At 50.2% G+C, this 16,400-nt stretch overlaps 1 protein-coding gene across 1 annotated transcript in view; it reads left to right on the top strand.

Annotated features, from left to right (window-relative positions):
- SDK1 (sidekick cell adhesion molecule 1) overlaps positions 1-16,400 on the top strand; it is a 536,415-nt gene that overhangs the window by 338,476 nt on the left and 181,539 nt on the right. Inside the window, exons 15-17 of the mRNA XM_024763505.1 lie at positions 859-1,006; positions 1,933-2,073; positions 6,549-6,730. Of these exons, the coding sequence (XP_024619273.1) occupies positions 859-1,006; positions 1,933-2,073; positions 6,549-6,730 (471 nt within the window). The remainder of the gene's footprint in view (positions 1-858; positions 1,007-1,932; positions 2,074-6,548; positions 6,731-16,400) is intronic.

The raw sequence follows: 16,400 nt of genomic DNA, 5'->3' as shown, positions 1-16,400 counted from the left end.
TCAGTCCCCAGCACCCACATTTCACTTCACTGGTAACTTGAGAATGTAGTTCAGGGTCATAGCAATTCTGAGCGGAACTGACACAGGGCACTTGTTCATCCCAGGGCATCACCGCACGAAACGATTGGGCCAAAAAGCCTGTTTAAACTCTATAGAGAAAGTCCCACTGAAGTGTAGGAGCCGACAGAACCTTCTGAAGCCTTGCAGGCAAGAGCCCACTTGGCTGACAGAGTCACTCTTCCACGCCTGCCGGAAAGCTGGGAGCAAAGATATTCTAAACCCGCTGTGAATTTCATTCCACGTCTCTCCAGCCAGAGCCGCTCAGGGGTGTGGCAGTGTAATGAGTTACCATGCGGATGGGTTGCAGAATGCGCAGCCCATCTGTCTCTATCACGCTCATTTCCTCTTTTATTAAAATGTTAATGACTGTAGGTTTTATTTATCATTTGGTGACATGTGCAGCGTCCTTTTCTGGGAGACAAATCTGCAATCTGCCATGTGAGCTGACAGAGAACTTCTTCCCGTTACATACTGAACACAGGAATGAGGAATATTGGGTTCCATTTAAACTGCCGTATGCAGGTTGAACCAAAAAATCCCTTTACTTGTTGACAACAGCATGGGGTTAACAGGAGGCACTCTGGACTCGGCGTGGGAGACCCGAGTTCAAAGCCGGGCTCGCTGGTTACTCACCACGGGACCATGAGCCTCGGTTTGCCCACCTGTTCAGTGGAGCCAACCACTCCACCTGCCTTGGTAAGCAAATGAGCTAATCTGGGGGAACGCACTTTGCATTCACTTATTATCATTCAGACATGTGCTTGTAGAGGCTTGACCTTGTTTTGCTCCTTCTTTCAGACTCTCCATGGAAAGTGCATCTGTCACACGTCGGGCCCGAGATGACAGGCGTCACCGTGCGTGGCCTGACCCCGGCTCGTACCTATCAATTCAGGGTGTGCGCCGTGAACCAAGTGGGCAAGGGCCAGTACAGCGCAGAGACGAGCAGGTGTGTGACACGCACCCCTTGGAGAGGCACAGGGAGCCTAGGAAGCATCGAGTTAGGCCATCAGCCACCACCCCTTAGTCATATTGGGGGAAGCAGAGAGGAAGCACGGTGGCTCGCCGGGCTAGCCAGGGGGTCCTTAACTGCCGAGGGGAGTTTCTTAGGCTTCTGCGGTGCTCTGGCTGTGCCAGCATAAATCATTCCCAACTGCACAGCCCTCGGTTTACGTGAGATTAAGAGCTTGCGGTGTTTCCGTGCCCTTCGTGTACCTGACTGCCAGCGAGGTGGGAGCTGGTGCCACCGTCTTGACAGGTAAACACTGAGCAGGTGTCGGCAGGAAGCCAAGTGAGCTCTGGCGTTTCCCTGGTGGTCCTGATGCTGTCCCCCGCACCAGCCCCACCTCCCCGGGCCAGGCGGCTGCTTTCAAGCCTGTTCAGATGTGACGTGGGGAAAGGGCTTCATCCTGTTTCAGTGTGCCCTCCCCAGCGCACCTGAGCTCTCAGTGGGCTTGTGCTATAGAAGAGTTGAGAGATCTAAATGACTTCTTCCAAAATGTGGGAGTTTGATATGAGAAATATTGAAAGAGCCGAAGGAAACAGTCGGGAAGGAGCCTCGGACTACGGCCCGTGAGCTGCCTCACTCACACCTGTGATCCTTTGAGGAGCGGGGGTACCACGGGCTGTGCAAACAGCATAAGGTCACCTCCCACGCCTTTCTTGTTGCTTGCTGAACTGATCTTCTATTATGTTGATTTTTTGTAACTATTTCATGCACGTCCTTTCAGTTTGATCAGCTGTGCGTTTTGCTGTATTCGTTGCTCGATTTGAGTAAATAGTTAGGCTCAAGGTTCAGCAAGGTAGAGAATGCGAGCGAGGACCCCTCGCTTCCGGGGCTGACCTCTCTTCCCCTCCCGGACTTCTTTTTCTTAGGCTGATGCTCCCTGAAGAGCCACCCAGCGCTCCCCCGAAGAATATAGTGGCCAGTGGGCGCACCAATCAGTCCATCATGGTCCAGTGGCAGCCGCCCCCGGAAACAGAGCACAATGGGGTGCTGCGTGGGTACATCCTCAGGCAAGTAGCCAGCGGTCGGCCATTTTTAGACTGTCCTCATAGAGAGTCAGTTGTCTGTTTTGCTCAGGTCGCAGACTCAAATGTCTGTAGGAGCCCGCCAGTAATCGAGAGACTCAGGCCAGCAGCGAGACTCTAGGGACTGGTGGAGACGGCGGCAGACCAATGAGAACAGGCGCCTGTGGGCAGCCTCACCGGACAGTCTCTGCAGTCAGCCGTGATGCACACATGCAAGAAACCGCTCTCAGGGGTCGCGTTTTGGCAGAAGAAAGGAGGGGAAATATTACGGGTTGGGAGCAAGGTGTGCTTATTCATTGTAAATCCTTTCACTCTTAAGTTTTTACCAGGGGCGTGCATTATTAAGTAGAATAATTTTTAATTAGGAATGATGCGGTTGATTTAATTATAAGCCAGTTTTTGCCACGCTAGTGCGTTGTTCAGAATTGCCAGGTTTTCCACCGTTACAAAGAACTTTTTAAGTCCAGCTTTTCACACGCATTCTCACCGTTTTTAAAAATTGGGAATGAAATCAATGTATTTTGAAACACAGGGCGGGCCAGACCCTCACAGCTACAGAACAGATGTGGCCCAAGAGTGGCCGGTTTGCTGTCTCGGCCCCCGTGGGGAGGGGCGCTGGGCTTCTGAGCGCATTGAGTGAACTGTCCCAGCACCGACTGGGTTGACAGAAGGAACCTGCTTTGCCAAAACCACTGCTGATTTTAAGGTTGCAGCAAAAGTGATCATTTGAGTGGTTTGTTGACACAAGTAAAAAGAAAACAGTAAAGCAGTATTAAAAGGGTAACTATTAAACCTCTTCTAATGGACCGTGCAGCTGTGGCCGTATCTGTTACCAGCCTTATGGGGCAGGGACCATGGGTGGCCGTCATTACCGTCCTCCAGATGCCCAGCCCGTGCCCTTTCTAAAAGTGTGATCAGAAAATACCGGGTTAACAAAGGTCTTAAGTGGAGAAATATAGTCTCTTAGATCAATGTAAGAGATTATGAAAGAGTTGCTTCTTTAACTCCGTATCTTTGCGTATGGGGGATAGCTCATTCCCTATGTATTTACATAATCACCCACTCATGGTTTCATACGTGTTTATCTTTATGCCTGTAATATTTACCTGTCACAACCATTTCACCGCTATTCTGGAGTTTTTCCTCGAGCGTACGAAGTATCCTCTGAACACAAGCCAGATCATTATCTACCTGAAGAGGTTCAAGTGCGGCCCTCCCCGGGGGTGCACGAGGGCTGGAGGACTGATAGCACTCAGGGCCCCCTCGGTCTCCGCGCCCCCAGCCGTCCTTCCCCGTTTCAAAGGGGACACCGCGGATCTGTCCCCTGCGGGCAGGGGGCGCCTGTGGACTCTGGTCCTGTGGACGCTTCCAGACAATCCCGTTTCCCTGGGGAAAGCAGCCTGGTGCCTCCCCCTGCTTGAAGCTGGGGTTTTCTGTCACGTTCCTGCCCCTCACTGCTCACCCCAGCCGTCGCCCTTGTTCTGTGCTTATCAACTAATGAAGATAATTGGCCTCCCCTCCCAGCCCAGCCCTTCCTTCCCGTGCTTGTCATCCGTGCCGCCCCTGTCTTTTTTTGAGCACATGGAGGGAAAAGTTTCCTTGCGCTCCGGCTGCCAAGTAAGGACTTTAAAAGTCAGCCCACAGAACCAGAACCCGGGGCATGGAGTTTAATAATGAAATCTCTCTGATGTTACGAGGCCCCATCGGGGACTGCACATTTTTCTATTTTGCGGGATTACGACCGTTAAAAGGATTTTCTGTGATGGTATCAGTCAAGTCGAGCACTGGAAAAGAGGGCATCTGTGTTTGCAGGGGCTTGAATCAAGAAAGCCCTAAGATGAGGGTACACTACCCAAGGCCTGTGAATATCCAAGTTTTCAGAAATCGAAGACCCGTGCCAAGATGAATTTGCTTGGAAACGTTTCTGAATAATCCTCCCATCTGCAGATCAGCTCTGTTTGCAAGTGTGTACCCTCTGGGGTACAAGTCTCCGTGTCAGATAAACAGCACAACCCACGGAAGAACAAAATGGAAACAAATAACTGTTGTCGCTCTGGCCATAAGAATTAGTTAGAGTGTGTTCACAGTAATAAAATATTTATAATAATGGGCAGGGTGTTGCTTTGAGAGGAGCATAGGGGTTACGTCCTTTAAAAACATTCTCCTGTTTATTTCTGTGTGAAAAACCATCTCGTTCCCTCTGAGACGGTCTCCTGGGCAACGTATCCAGCCAGTCAGAGGACGATGCCCTGCACTTCTGTTATTAATTATGACCTTCCCAGACATCCCATGAATGTCACAAAAGCACCCTGAGCCGCTGGTCAGAGTGGACCAAGCTGCCTGCCTCGAAGGGAGAGCTGCCGCCTCCAAGACGCGGATTCTGCAGCGCGTCACACACAGCCTCACACAGAGGGGCCTGGGAGAAGGTGTGCAGCACGCTCGGTTTCTCACAGCTCAGTGTTCTCCCTTAGGGTGCTTCCTACAAGAGCAGTGTTTCCAAAGGAGAAATGCGTAGGGGGTGCTGTCCACTGTCACACCTCCTATGCACCCACTGTTTCATTTTATTCTTACAACACGCCTGTGAGGTGCCATCATTATTATGTCCGTTTAGGGAGGAGGGAAGCAAGGCTCAGGGACGTTAAGAATTTGCTTGAGGTCACCCAGCTCCGAAGCCTTCTTCCCAGCCTAAGTCTTCTGAGCTGATTGCTTTGCTTTTCCCTGGGATGTGTATCAGATAGTGGAGTGAGCTCTTCAGTAGCCGTGCCCGGCTTGTGCCACGTTGGTTACCCACGATCCTGGGCACCAGTCACGTGCCACCTTACTCTGGGGTCTGGTGTGGGTGTGAAGCCAATATTGGCCTGTTTCAAAATGGCTGTCTAATTGTCTCAGTGCCATTTATCTTAAAAGTTTACGTTTCGTAGCTGGGAAGTGTCTGGTACGCGGGTTATTCCACACCAAGCCTTCCTCCCGTTGTCCCCTGCCTGGAAGACGGACCGTCCCGTTGTACGGACGAACCTCACGTGCTGTGAATGGCACCTACACTTGGGGCAGGTAGTTCAGAAGAGGAGTGTCAGCTGAGTAGGCTCGGAAGTTGATGGGCTACGAAGCGCAAATGGGGTTTGATCCCCTGACTTCCATCTTGGCCCGTCGCAGAGCGCCGCTGGCCGTCACCAGGGCCCTGCAGGGCCCGTATCCCGCTGCTCCTTCCAGGCGGGAGTCGGGGAGGCCTTGGGCCTTTGTGCTTTTCACAGCTGGCCTGCTCTCCGGCATTCCTGCCTCCTCTCCACAGTCCTCACCGCGTACAAGTGGCCTGTAGCAGGAAGGGACAAAAGACTAGTCTCAGAAAATCCTGATTTTCATGGACTGCCTTTTCAGCCATTGTTCCCTTTGGAGGGCTGTTTTCCATTCCAGGCCTGACCTCCGGGGCTCCTTCTGCTGGTCCGCCTGCGTCCAGACCCTCCGCCCCTGGGGACAGCGCAGATGACTGAGCGGGACTCCGCAGGCTTGCTCAGTGTCCGGGAGGGGCCTGGAGACCCCGGCCCGCTGAGGAGAGGGGACAGTCTCCCGCTGCCACTCTGGGCTCGTGCTCTCTTCCCTCCCCCACCGAGCACCAGAGCCACGTCTTCCTGAGGCAAGAACCAGCTCTTGGATAGAAATTCGTGCTTTTGGAAGCTGCCCGATGACTGAGGAAGTTACTCCCACTGCACACGCCCCTCGGTTTACCCAGGGCAACTGATTCACTTCTGCACATGCAGTCGTGGAAAACACTCGCTACTCAAAACAACACTACAGCAGCCCTTTCACTGTACAAATGGCAATGTCCTAGCTAATACGTTTTCTGTGTCCAGAGCCGTGTATGTGTCGCTGTTTTAAATAAATACAACTTTAAATCTCTGCCATTAGTCCACTAAAGAGCATACACGCCACTCCTTACAGGTCCCCTAAGAAGCCACTCGTCATACTTAGCGCCAGCCTAGTATTTTAGGAGGGTGAATGCCTTTGGAAAGCACTCATTCTGACTCCGGGACTTGGTGAGCAAACCCAGCGGGGAGCTCAGCCCAGGGACACCGAGAGACCGCGCGCTGCTCGTTTCCTTCCCTCCCTCATCCCAGTCACAGGAGGAAGGGCTCGCTCAGACGGATTTACAGCCACACCCGCTAGAAATCATGTCTGGAATTTTGGGCCTTAAGTCGCTGTACTCCCTGGACAGCTGGCACTTAAAAAGCGACCATCTTCCCTGAACCCTAACATAGTTGGAATGTCAGTTCTGTGGGCCCAGAGCTTATAATCACTGTGAGATTAGGTTATACCTTTTTTAGCGGTTGAAGTAGAAGCAGTGTCGTCTGACGCTGACCTCTGGCTTTACTCTTGTTTTTACTTCCGCTTTCCTCTGACCGTGTGGAGTGACTTCAGGTAAAGCCAGTTCCTTGCTCAAGTCATCTCCCCTGGGTCCGCCGCAGGTACCGCCTGGCTGGCCTGCCCGGAGAGTACCAGCAAAGGAACATCACCAGCCCCGAGGTCAGCTACTGCCTGGTGACGGAGCTCATCATCTGGACGCAGTATGAGATACAGGTGGCCGCCTACAATGGGGCTGGCCTGGGCGTCTTCAGCAGGGCGGTGACCGAGTACACCTTACAAGGAGGTAAGCTTGCTTTCCCCCAAGGCTGCAGAATCGTCGCTGGGGAGCAGGATTTGCAAAGTTCGACCGGGGCATGTTCGCAATAAAGATAGCGTCCAGTCCTCTAGGGAGTGGTTGGAAGGAGAGTGACCACGTATTTGATTTCATCTCTCTGTCTATTCCAAAACTATAGCAAAACCACAGAAGGGAAACAGATACGATTCTAACTGATTTTTTCTGGTTACTAAGGACAGGATGTATCTACACACATCCTTTAACTAGTCCACTTATTCTGTAAAAGGTCTGTGGAATTGGCTTTTCCTGAATGGAATAACAGTATATTTTGCAGTGAAGCTGGCCGTGGAGTCCTGTGTGAAACTGTGAATGTTTTTCAAAGAGGATGAGTATTTAGTATTTTGCTTTTAATGGTGTAATACAATTATTAGTAATGGAATTTGCAACTTGGTGCTCTCCACCCCCCCCACCCCTGCTTTGGTTTACTTTTCCAGTTATACAAGCAAACAGTTTACTAAATCAATAAAAACTCTTCCCCACATCCACCCCTCCAAAATGACCAGGCAGAATGTCATAAAGCCAGTGGGTCTTACATTTATGTGCTAAGACCCAACCCCGTTATTTTCAGTTATTTCCACTGGTTTTCTGGAGGATCCGGGTCTTAGCGCCAGGAAGGGCTGGGCACTCAGAAGTCTCCTGCATGTCTGCATTTCACTTTCAAAGCTCTTAGCGGTAATAAATAGACCCTCTCTCAACACAACCAGGTGTGCCCCAGAGCAGCCCAGAGCCTTGCCCAGGGAAGCAGTTTTCCCACAAAATCTGAAACCCTTTTTCGTTCAGCAATTTTACCCTCTCCTGACTCACAGGTGTGATTTTATTTGCTTAGGCGGTTTTATTGCTACCAGGCCTTGACCTTTTTCAAACGGTAAGGTTTCTAACTGCCCACTTCTCTCCCCCAATCATGCCTGGGACCTCACGTTCCTTGATACGACATGCTGTCATTACCGTCCCGTATTGATCGGCTGTCTGTTGTCATCCGTAAGTCCACAAATCCCCCTTTATGAGTTAAGCGCCGTCACCTCTGGGTTCACGGTGAATAGGAGAAATGTTTAACATGCAGGACGACCGGGAAGGGGCCGTTTATGTGCTGGTGATCCTTGCTCACTCACTGAAAAATGAAAGTAGCCGAAACCCTGCACAGTCCATGCTTGCTTTAATTAGTCTGTTTCATAAAATAACAATAAATTTGGAAACACTTAAAATGACGATATTGCTGGTAGTAATCCCCGTGGCTGTTCACTGCGACTCTGCTTCCTCGGGGTACCGGTGCGTTTGCGTTCTGTGTTGCCGCAGGCTCCGCTGGATGGGGAAGGGCTGCGAGGCTGTAGAGTCTGCCCTGGGGACCCGTGGAAGGTTGAGGGCTGTGAGTGACGTGATCAAAGCGCCGTATTAGAAGAGGGGCCTGTCGGTGGGTGCGGGCGAGGCGGAGGGGAGCTGAGGATGAGGCGGCAGCTCCAGAGACGAAAGAGCGATAGCGTGGCTGTGAGGTGATGAATTCCCCCATCTCTGGCGCTGGCCGTGAGGGGGGCGAGGGGCGTGTTCGCGTGCTGCTTCCTGGTTTTCAGGGCAGCTCCACACGCCTTCCCTCTGCAGTGCCCCGGGAACCCCACCCAGACTGCAGGGGGCCCCGCGAGCCCTCCCCCAAGCGACCTGTCCGGTAGGACCGGGGCCAGCCCCTCCCTCAGCTTGCTTGCAGTTTATGGCATAGGACAGGACACGTTCTGCTCGAATTGAGCTGGTCTGAGGTCGCTCGGCTAACACACGGCGGAGCAGCGCTAACGCTGGGTCTTCTGAGTCGGGAGCTCTGTTTTCTGGGCGCCGTCAACAGCCTCTGCTGTCAGTGGGACCCACGCTCGCGCGGGGCTCATCGTCCATGCTCCTTGTGAGCCTTCCGGGCGCCCACAGCTCAACAAGAGGGAGCAAAGCACGTTAACTCTGTCCTTGAATCCGCGCTGCCGCCCAAGACAGGACAGTCACGGGAGAGCTTTAGACACAAGGTCGGGAAGAATGGGGGCAAGTGCGGGGGGACGTGCGGCTGGCCTGGCTCTGGAGCAAGTGACTTGGTAAGCCGGGTGAGGAGCCCTCTGACTAGAAGGTGGTACGTTGGGAAGAAAACGGCACCATCGAGGGGCGTTGAGTAACTTAGGGAGATGGAGATGAGGCTGGGGCGCTTGTGAGATGTCTGCACACGCACGCAAGCTCGCACACACATGCATACGCACGCATGCAGGCTCGCGTACACACCCCTTTCTGTACACGTGGCCCCAGAAACGGCCCTTTCCTGGAGTCTGTAAGGCCTGATTCTTACTATTTACTCCTTATCTGCCTTCAAGAAACACAATAACTTTTTTGAGCCTCTGCCGTTTTCATTTGTAAAGTTGTGACGTGTCTACCTGCCCTGACTGCTTTAAGGGCAGTTGTGAAGGGAAAACAAGGCAATGCACGTGAAAAGCCTTTGAAAACGCTGAGCTATGATACAAACACCCATGTTGTTGTCTGTATTCCTCCTTCCACCATGACAATGACCAGTATGTACTGCGGTGTTTGAATGTTTCTGTACTGGTAGTTGTACAGAAAGAAATTTGGGGTTATTCTCTCTGCTAATAGTAAAATCGAGAACACACATTCAGGGATTGATGTGAGCACCTACTGTGTGCTCAAGGTTGGGCGATGGGCCAGGGCAACGAGAGTGGAGGGGATACCTGTCTCGTTGTCAAACCTGCGGGCTTGCAGCCTCGCCCGGGAGCAAAGACTGACATTTGTGAGACAAGATCAAGAACTAGAACAGAATCCGGCCTCATTCACAGGCAGTGACTCCCCATTTGCCCACAAGATAGGCATTACTAACGTGCCGTAAAGGCTTTCCAGCCGAGATGCCCCGAGAAGTATGCCATTGGTGGGAAGGCATCCCTGAGAAGGAGCTTTACTGGGACTGCACCGGGGAAGTCAGTGTAGCCGTCTGATTTGGTTAGGAATGGAGTCCAGCCGCTAGACTCAGACCCAAGAGAACAGTAGCTTAACTGAGGTGGAGGTGTGTTTTTATCTCTCTCATACCAAAAGAGTGGGCAGTGGGCGCTACAGGGTCACAGTGGCACCTTTATGGTCAGCAGAGAGTCAGGTCCCTTCCTTTTGCTTTGCCATCATTAGCATCTGCCTCATGGTTACAAGCTGACTGCTGCGATGCCAGCTGTCACATCCACATCCTAGTAGGAGGAAGGCATGGGGTGTGCCTTGTGGCCTCGTGATCAAGCGTGCCCACCTCTGAAGAGCTTTCCTAGAAGTCCCATCTGCCGCAGACGTATGCTTACAATTCATGGACTGTCTCTGTGCCCAAGAGCCTGGGAAGGGTCTTTCAGCTGGGTACATTTCTGTCCATTATGAAGGAAGGAAAGGGGCGGGGAAAGTGGAGGGCAGCTAGCAGTTTCTGCCCCACTCTGTATGGTGACTCCTGCTGGGGAGTCAAACCCAGAGGATGTAGTTACACTTTCTAGATATAAAGTTGTGGGACAGCCTGTCTCATGGCTGCTGCATGAAGAGCGTCTCATGATCCTTCATAATCGCGCACGTTGGAATTAGCAGAAACTGCGAACCCACAGCCCCTCCGGACCCCTCAGCCTCAGCCCTCAGCTCGGCGGGTCTGCTCGGCCAACAGCCAGACGCGCGGATTTGCCACCAGGGACCCTTCCCAGCACCTTGCGCGTCCCAGTTAGCGGCCATTGCCGAGAAAGCCTGGGGGCTGAGTTGGCCCTTGGAGCTGAAAAGGGAATAATGAAAATGCTTGTATATTAAGGAGAAAAAAATAACTCATAAGATTAATTGTCAGACTAATTTGGGAAATTATTGGAATGTATATAAACATAATTCTGGAGTCCATCAGGAGTCAATCACGGAGGAGCAGGAAGTACTGGCCTTGGGAAGAGTGAAGCTGCAGTCCAGCCAGACTCATTGTCGCTCTCCCTGTACCGTGTGGCAGGCTTGATCCATCAGGCGAAATGAGATGTCATTTATCTTGACTTCAATAAGCCTCCTCTCGAGAAGGTATGGGAACGCCAGGAGAGCTGGTGGGGCTCCCCCTGCCATTAGGGGGGCGTGTGGCGTGTTAGACCGTCACTCGCAAAGAGAACTTATAAATATTGCAGGGTCGGCCCGGGTGCAGGCACACAGCGGCAGGAATGCGGGGACGGGAAGGCTGCTGCCCAGGAGACGCAGTGGCCTTGTGCTGCTGGAGCACATGGGCTTGGCCTCAGAGGCATCTTTTTCCAGGAAGCTCCTAAAGGAAGCTACGTGAGTTATTCCTCCCTCGAGTTCAGCCGAGAGTGATACTGATCCCTGAAGTGATTTGAACCCACTGTTCCACCTGTCACACACCCCAGGTTTCTCTTCAGTCCCATTCATTGTTAAGATACAATAAAAACGTCTGCTTTGTCTGCTTTCGTCCTTTAAGGTTTGGACACACAGGGATTATTTAACACAAACTTTCTCACCTCCCGACTTTTCACATCCCCCCCTCATCCCCCACCCACCATGATCTTGCCTGCCAATCCCATTTGATAGATTTTATTAGCAGGGCCTCATGACCTTCTCTGCTCTAGAGAAGTATTTTAAAATGCGAGAGATTAATTTACACACGGAGCAGCAAAACTCTAATAACAGCTCCAGCCACGCAAACTTTCCGGGCAGGGTCGGGGGAAGATGGGGCATGGTGCGTTCGTCACAGTGGCCGTGGCCTAAAGTTCCACAATACGGGAACCCACTCGTCAAATTTCCATTGTGATTACCCAAAATGAATGAAAAACAGCTTAAGTTTACTCGAGAATTTCCTTCAAACCCCTTCCAGAAAGCAATATGCTTTTAGTTTCAAGTAGAAAAAGCCGTAGAGTCTAAGTTCTGCATGACTAAACGCACAGTATAATTACAAGCATTTTTCTTATTGCCAACGTCTGCTTCAGCAACTTTCTAATCATCTAGTATGGGAGGATGAAGCACTGTGGTCATCTGAAGCAATCAGTGGTTCAGATTTGATGCTGATGCAGTGTTTGGTTCCAGTCAGTTTCTGTTAAAAATTGTTCGACTAATGGTGAAAGACACATGAAGAAGTAAGGTGACCGCAGAGGTCTGAGGTGAGCCTCAGTGTGGAATCCTACATACTGTTAGGATATGGATGTAATAGGTGATGGTTCCATCCTAAAATAAGCCAGTGAGGTTAGCAAACTCCTATCCATTCCTTAAATGTATCCATAAAAATGCAGATGTTGGTTTTTCTAGAAAGGGTCCAAAGACAGATTATACTATAAATCATCATTTTTGAGCATGCCAAGGTTTTAATTTTTTCTGGTTTTATTTCTTTATCATTTTTCTTCTTGTAACAGGTATTTTTGTGCTGTAATGATTTATTCTGGTTTCAGACCATTACCTTCTAATGAAAGAGAAATATTTCATATTTAAAGAGAAATGGAAAAAAACATTTGGTTATCCACATTTCTAAAACATTAGTAAAAGCCCTTAAATGTTCACTTGGGCTTTGCAAGGTTTTCTAAAGTAAGGATTATAAATGAACACTCCGTTTGCAAGCTCCATTCTTATCTCCTCTTGGGAAATTCTCAATGTGGCATAAATGACATTGCACAAAAGATTTGTGCCATCCTTAAGACTCTCTAGACCTCAAGCTGCGCCTACAAAACAGGATAATGTTCGGAATCTCTCAGCATCACCTAAAACACTACTGAACAAAGTGATATGGGATATTCCATTAGGTATGGGCTTCATTTGGTCGTTTAGAACTTTCAGGAAAGGAAAGGATAGGAAACGAGCATCTTAGGGGAAGCCATTCTATGCCAGTTTCGCTGTGCTATGCTCCCCACTTACACGCATTATCATTTCGTCAGTCATCCCCCAGCCATCACATGAGAAAAGCACCACTGTCCCTATTTTACAGAGAAAAAATGGAAGCTCAGAGAGGTAACTAACTTTCCAAAGGTCACATAGCTCGAAAAGGCTGGAAAATGCTAGAATTTATGCTTTTGCTTTTCATTCTGCATATACCAAACATGGACATAAATTACTTCCAGATTTTTGGTACTTATGTTCACATGGCAAGTGGCTTTGCAGTAGCTCGTGGACATTTTTTACTGCCGTCCACAATAAGAGGTCTGTTTTACAGGGACACCCAGGACACACACACACACACACACACCCCTGAAACAAAAGGCTCATAGAACAATAGTTGCCCTGACGGTGTGTGAAGTTCTTTAATATTTTCTATTGTATTCCATTCTGTTTCACTCTCTTCTCCTTTAACAGATGCAGGCTGGGATCACTAAATTGACTTCCTGGGCTGCTGCTAATGCATTTCTAACCTGCAGTTTTGAAAAACACTGAATTTAAGCAAAATACAGGCTGTTTGGTTCAGCTGATCTTGAATCCCTTTCAGAACAGGCTTCTGCTGGCCTGTAGGACACATCAGGGTCAGGGCTGAGGAAGGCTTCTCAAGGGAGATACTGCTAAAACCAACACTGAAAGACCAAACAGGGGTCTGAGTGGGGCTTTGGGCAGGGGTGACAGGCCTGGGCACAGAGCTGAGATTTGGGGGATGGAGGAGGCTGAGTCCAGCACCTGTATCTGTACAGACGACCTCATGGGGGAGAAGGGGTTTCCAGGGTAAGACTTGCCCTTCAGCTGCTGCTGGAAGATACAAGGAACGATCAAACCCATCTTAAATTACTGTGACCAGCACATTACGGACTGGGCTTCCCTACAAGCCTGTGAACGCTTCAAGGGCAGGGGCTGCGTCTGATTTGTCTTATTTATATCCGTATCCCTGAATCTCCGCGTGCAGCACAATGCCTGGCCTTCTCCCCCGAGTCTTCTGCTTGTCTTAGAAGGAGAGCCGGGCCCCTGCTTGCCTTGCCCCACACATTGTACCTCCGCAGCCTAAAAGCTGGTCCCAAATGCTTTCTCCTCAATGCCTGGCGCATGAAGAATTGGGAAAAATAAGTTCAGAAAAGGACGCACAAAACTTTTTAAGCGTTAAGATATTTTCTTACGCTGGCCCTTAAAAAAAGATCCTTGAGCTTCTTTGTCCAAGATTTGTTATCCTAATAATGTGTTAGGAATGTTTAATGCAGTTAGGACATTTACGTGTATCAAAACCGCAAGAACCGTCACAACACAAGAACTCAGCCGTAGCCTATAACGATCTGGAATTAACAATAACGCCCAACGCACAAATTGTAATATATTCGTCCCCACAGCAAAGTGTAGCCCGTGATTCTTCCACATAATGATCTGCTTCTCCCCTCTCTGAAAGGCATTTAATTCTGTGGGGTCACCTGGAGAGGGAGATGCCTGTGAATTCTGGGTAGATACTTCAGTCCCTGATACTAGCAATCATATGCTTTTAGGATGAGGAAAATCAGGGTGTGTGGTTTGTGGTGGAGACCTGAGGACCCACGCTCCCTTCTGTGGTGTGGACGTTGTTGGGAGCAGCTGTCCTGCCAGCGGCTCCGTTCGCAGTGAGTGGAATTTGAGCAGAAGTGAGGAGATGCTCTTCTAGGCAAGGGAGGTGCCCTGAATGCTCGCCTACCAGGCTGCTCACAACCAGGAAGACTGACCTTGCCCTGTAGGGCGATGAGAGATGAACTGCTATTGTACAAGTGGGACACTGAGATTCCACAGTTTACCTGTGACAGATAAGGTAGATGAGGGATCTCGGGGAGATGCAGCTGAGCATGTCAGCATATAGAAATTGTGTCGGGCAATGCACTGTAATTCCGTTCTGTGCTAAATTCAGCTAATTTTGCAGCATTATCAGCGGGCCGTTAGCATCTATAGGTTGATACGGGAAACAAGCAGGAAGCGGAAGTCAATCACTTTCCTACTCCAGAGGCTACGCCCACCTGCCCCATGAGACGTTGCGAATTCCCTGCTGACACGTCACAGCCTCCGTTTATTAATTTTATTTGGCGTGTTGTGACTCTCCCAGACACCAGGAAGCTCCATGGTCGGTGTAGGTTTCTTTCAGTGAACTGTTACTTTAAACTGTTTCTGCCGTTTACGTAGATTACAGAGAAGATGAATTTTAATGATCAACTAGAATTTACTCGGGGATCCTGCAAATAAGCTTTACGTAATCTGCGTGATATTGTTTGAGTACTTGAATGAAAGAGCAAACATGAAAACCACTGGCGTCTCTCTTTTCAGCTGCGGAGACTGGTTCAGGAAAGGTGCTGGCCTGGCAGAGTCTCAAATTCTGTGCATTGTAAATAGCAGTAGGCGTTCCTGGAAGAAAAGGTGGAAAAGAGTCACTAGGAGTCACCTTTGGTCACTCAGAAGGGGCCACATGCTACCAAACTCATTTCCTTTTGGGGGAGGGTTACCGAGTCGATGGATCCAAATAGTATATTCATTCGGTGGCTTGATTTCCACTCGTTCATTCATTCATTTATTGACTCAGTCAGCACCCCGTGGCTAAGAGGGGGAATGTGGATTGGGTGATAAAGTAATTAGATGGACTCCAAGGGCTCAGCTTTGCCCCGAAGAGTGTCATTCACTTGACGGACCACCACTGTGAGGGTGACTCCAGTTGCAAAACCCATCAGTCTTCTGGGCTTTTCTTGGTCAGCACTTCTGTCAGTGACTTGGAGGGGATGGAGAGGACATGCCTATCAAACATGCAGGTGTCACAGCTGAGACGGGCCATTCAGATATTCTGTCCCTGAATCAGAAATAAAAATAAACTGCTGTGTTAGATTGATGGCTGAAATCAGGCTGAAACATAAAAGGGATAAGCCAGACACTGCATTTACATACACACAACCAGCCATGTGACAGAGGGAGGGAAGACGGGACTTGCCAACAGTTACCATAAAAAGAGTCAGGGAGGTGAGTTGAGCACAGATCCAGGGAGAGCGTTGACCGTCATCTTGTAGATGACACACTTCCAAATCAAGGCAGATCATAATGCCACAGAATCCTGTTTGGGTTGGATGCCACCCCGAGGGATGGTGAGAAATCGGGGCCTCTGCAGACGGGGATGACCAGCATGGGCAGTGCTCTGTCAATCATGTCATGTGGGAAACGGGAGAGAAGCGGGGTGTTTACTTGGCCCATGGGAGCAAAGCCCAGCTGGATATTTTTGTGATTTTCATTTAGTCTAACAGCTCTGTGGGCAAGGAGACAGATAGGCATCAATAGGCAGCAATTGTGGAAGGAAGGGTTTCAGTTCCGAGTAAGGAAAGTCCCTTTACAGCGTACGGCCAGGGCACAAGTTGACTAAAGAGCGGGGAAGGCGTCTAAGAAGCTGTGCGGGCAGCAGCTGAGTGGCTGCCTGCCGGAGGAGCGGCAGGTGGGCTCCCGCAAGGACAGGTTGGTGAACCCCAGGACCTCACGGTGCTGGAAGTATACCTCCAGGAAAAGGAGAGTACAGAAATAGAAATTAGGCTTCTCATTGACTTTGAAACCGTGTAAATATTGGGTTGGCCAAAAAGTTCATTGAGGTGTTGACTAAAGAGCGGGGAAGGCGTCTAAGAAGCTGTGCGGGCAGCAGCTGAGTGGCTGCCTGCCGGAGGAGCGGCAGGTGGGCTCCCGCAAGGACAGGTTGGTGAACCCCAGGACCTCACGG

Source organism: Neophocaena asiaeorientalis, unplaced genomic scaffold (genome assembly GCF_003031525.2).
Source record: "Neophocaena asiaeorientalis asiaeorientalis breed wild unplaced genomic scaffold, Neophocaena_asiaeorientalis_V1.1 scaffold223, whole genome shotgun sequence".
NCBI lineage: Eukaryota > Metazoa > Chordata > Mammalia > Artiodactyla > Phocoenidae > Neophocaena > Neophocaena asiaeorientalis.
Note: the sequence above shows the minus strand (reverse complement) of the source record. Positions and strands in the feature narration are given on the sequence as shown.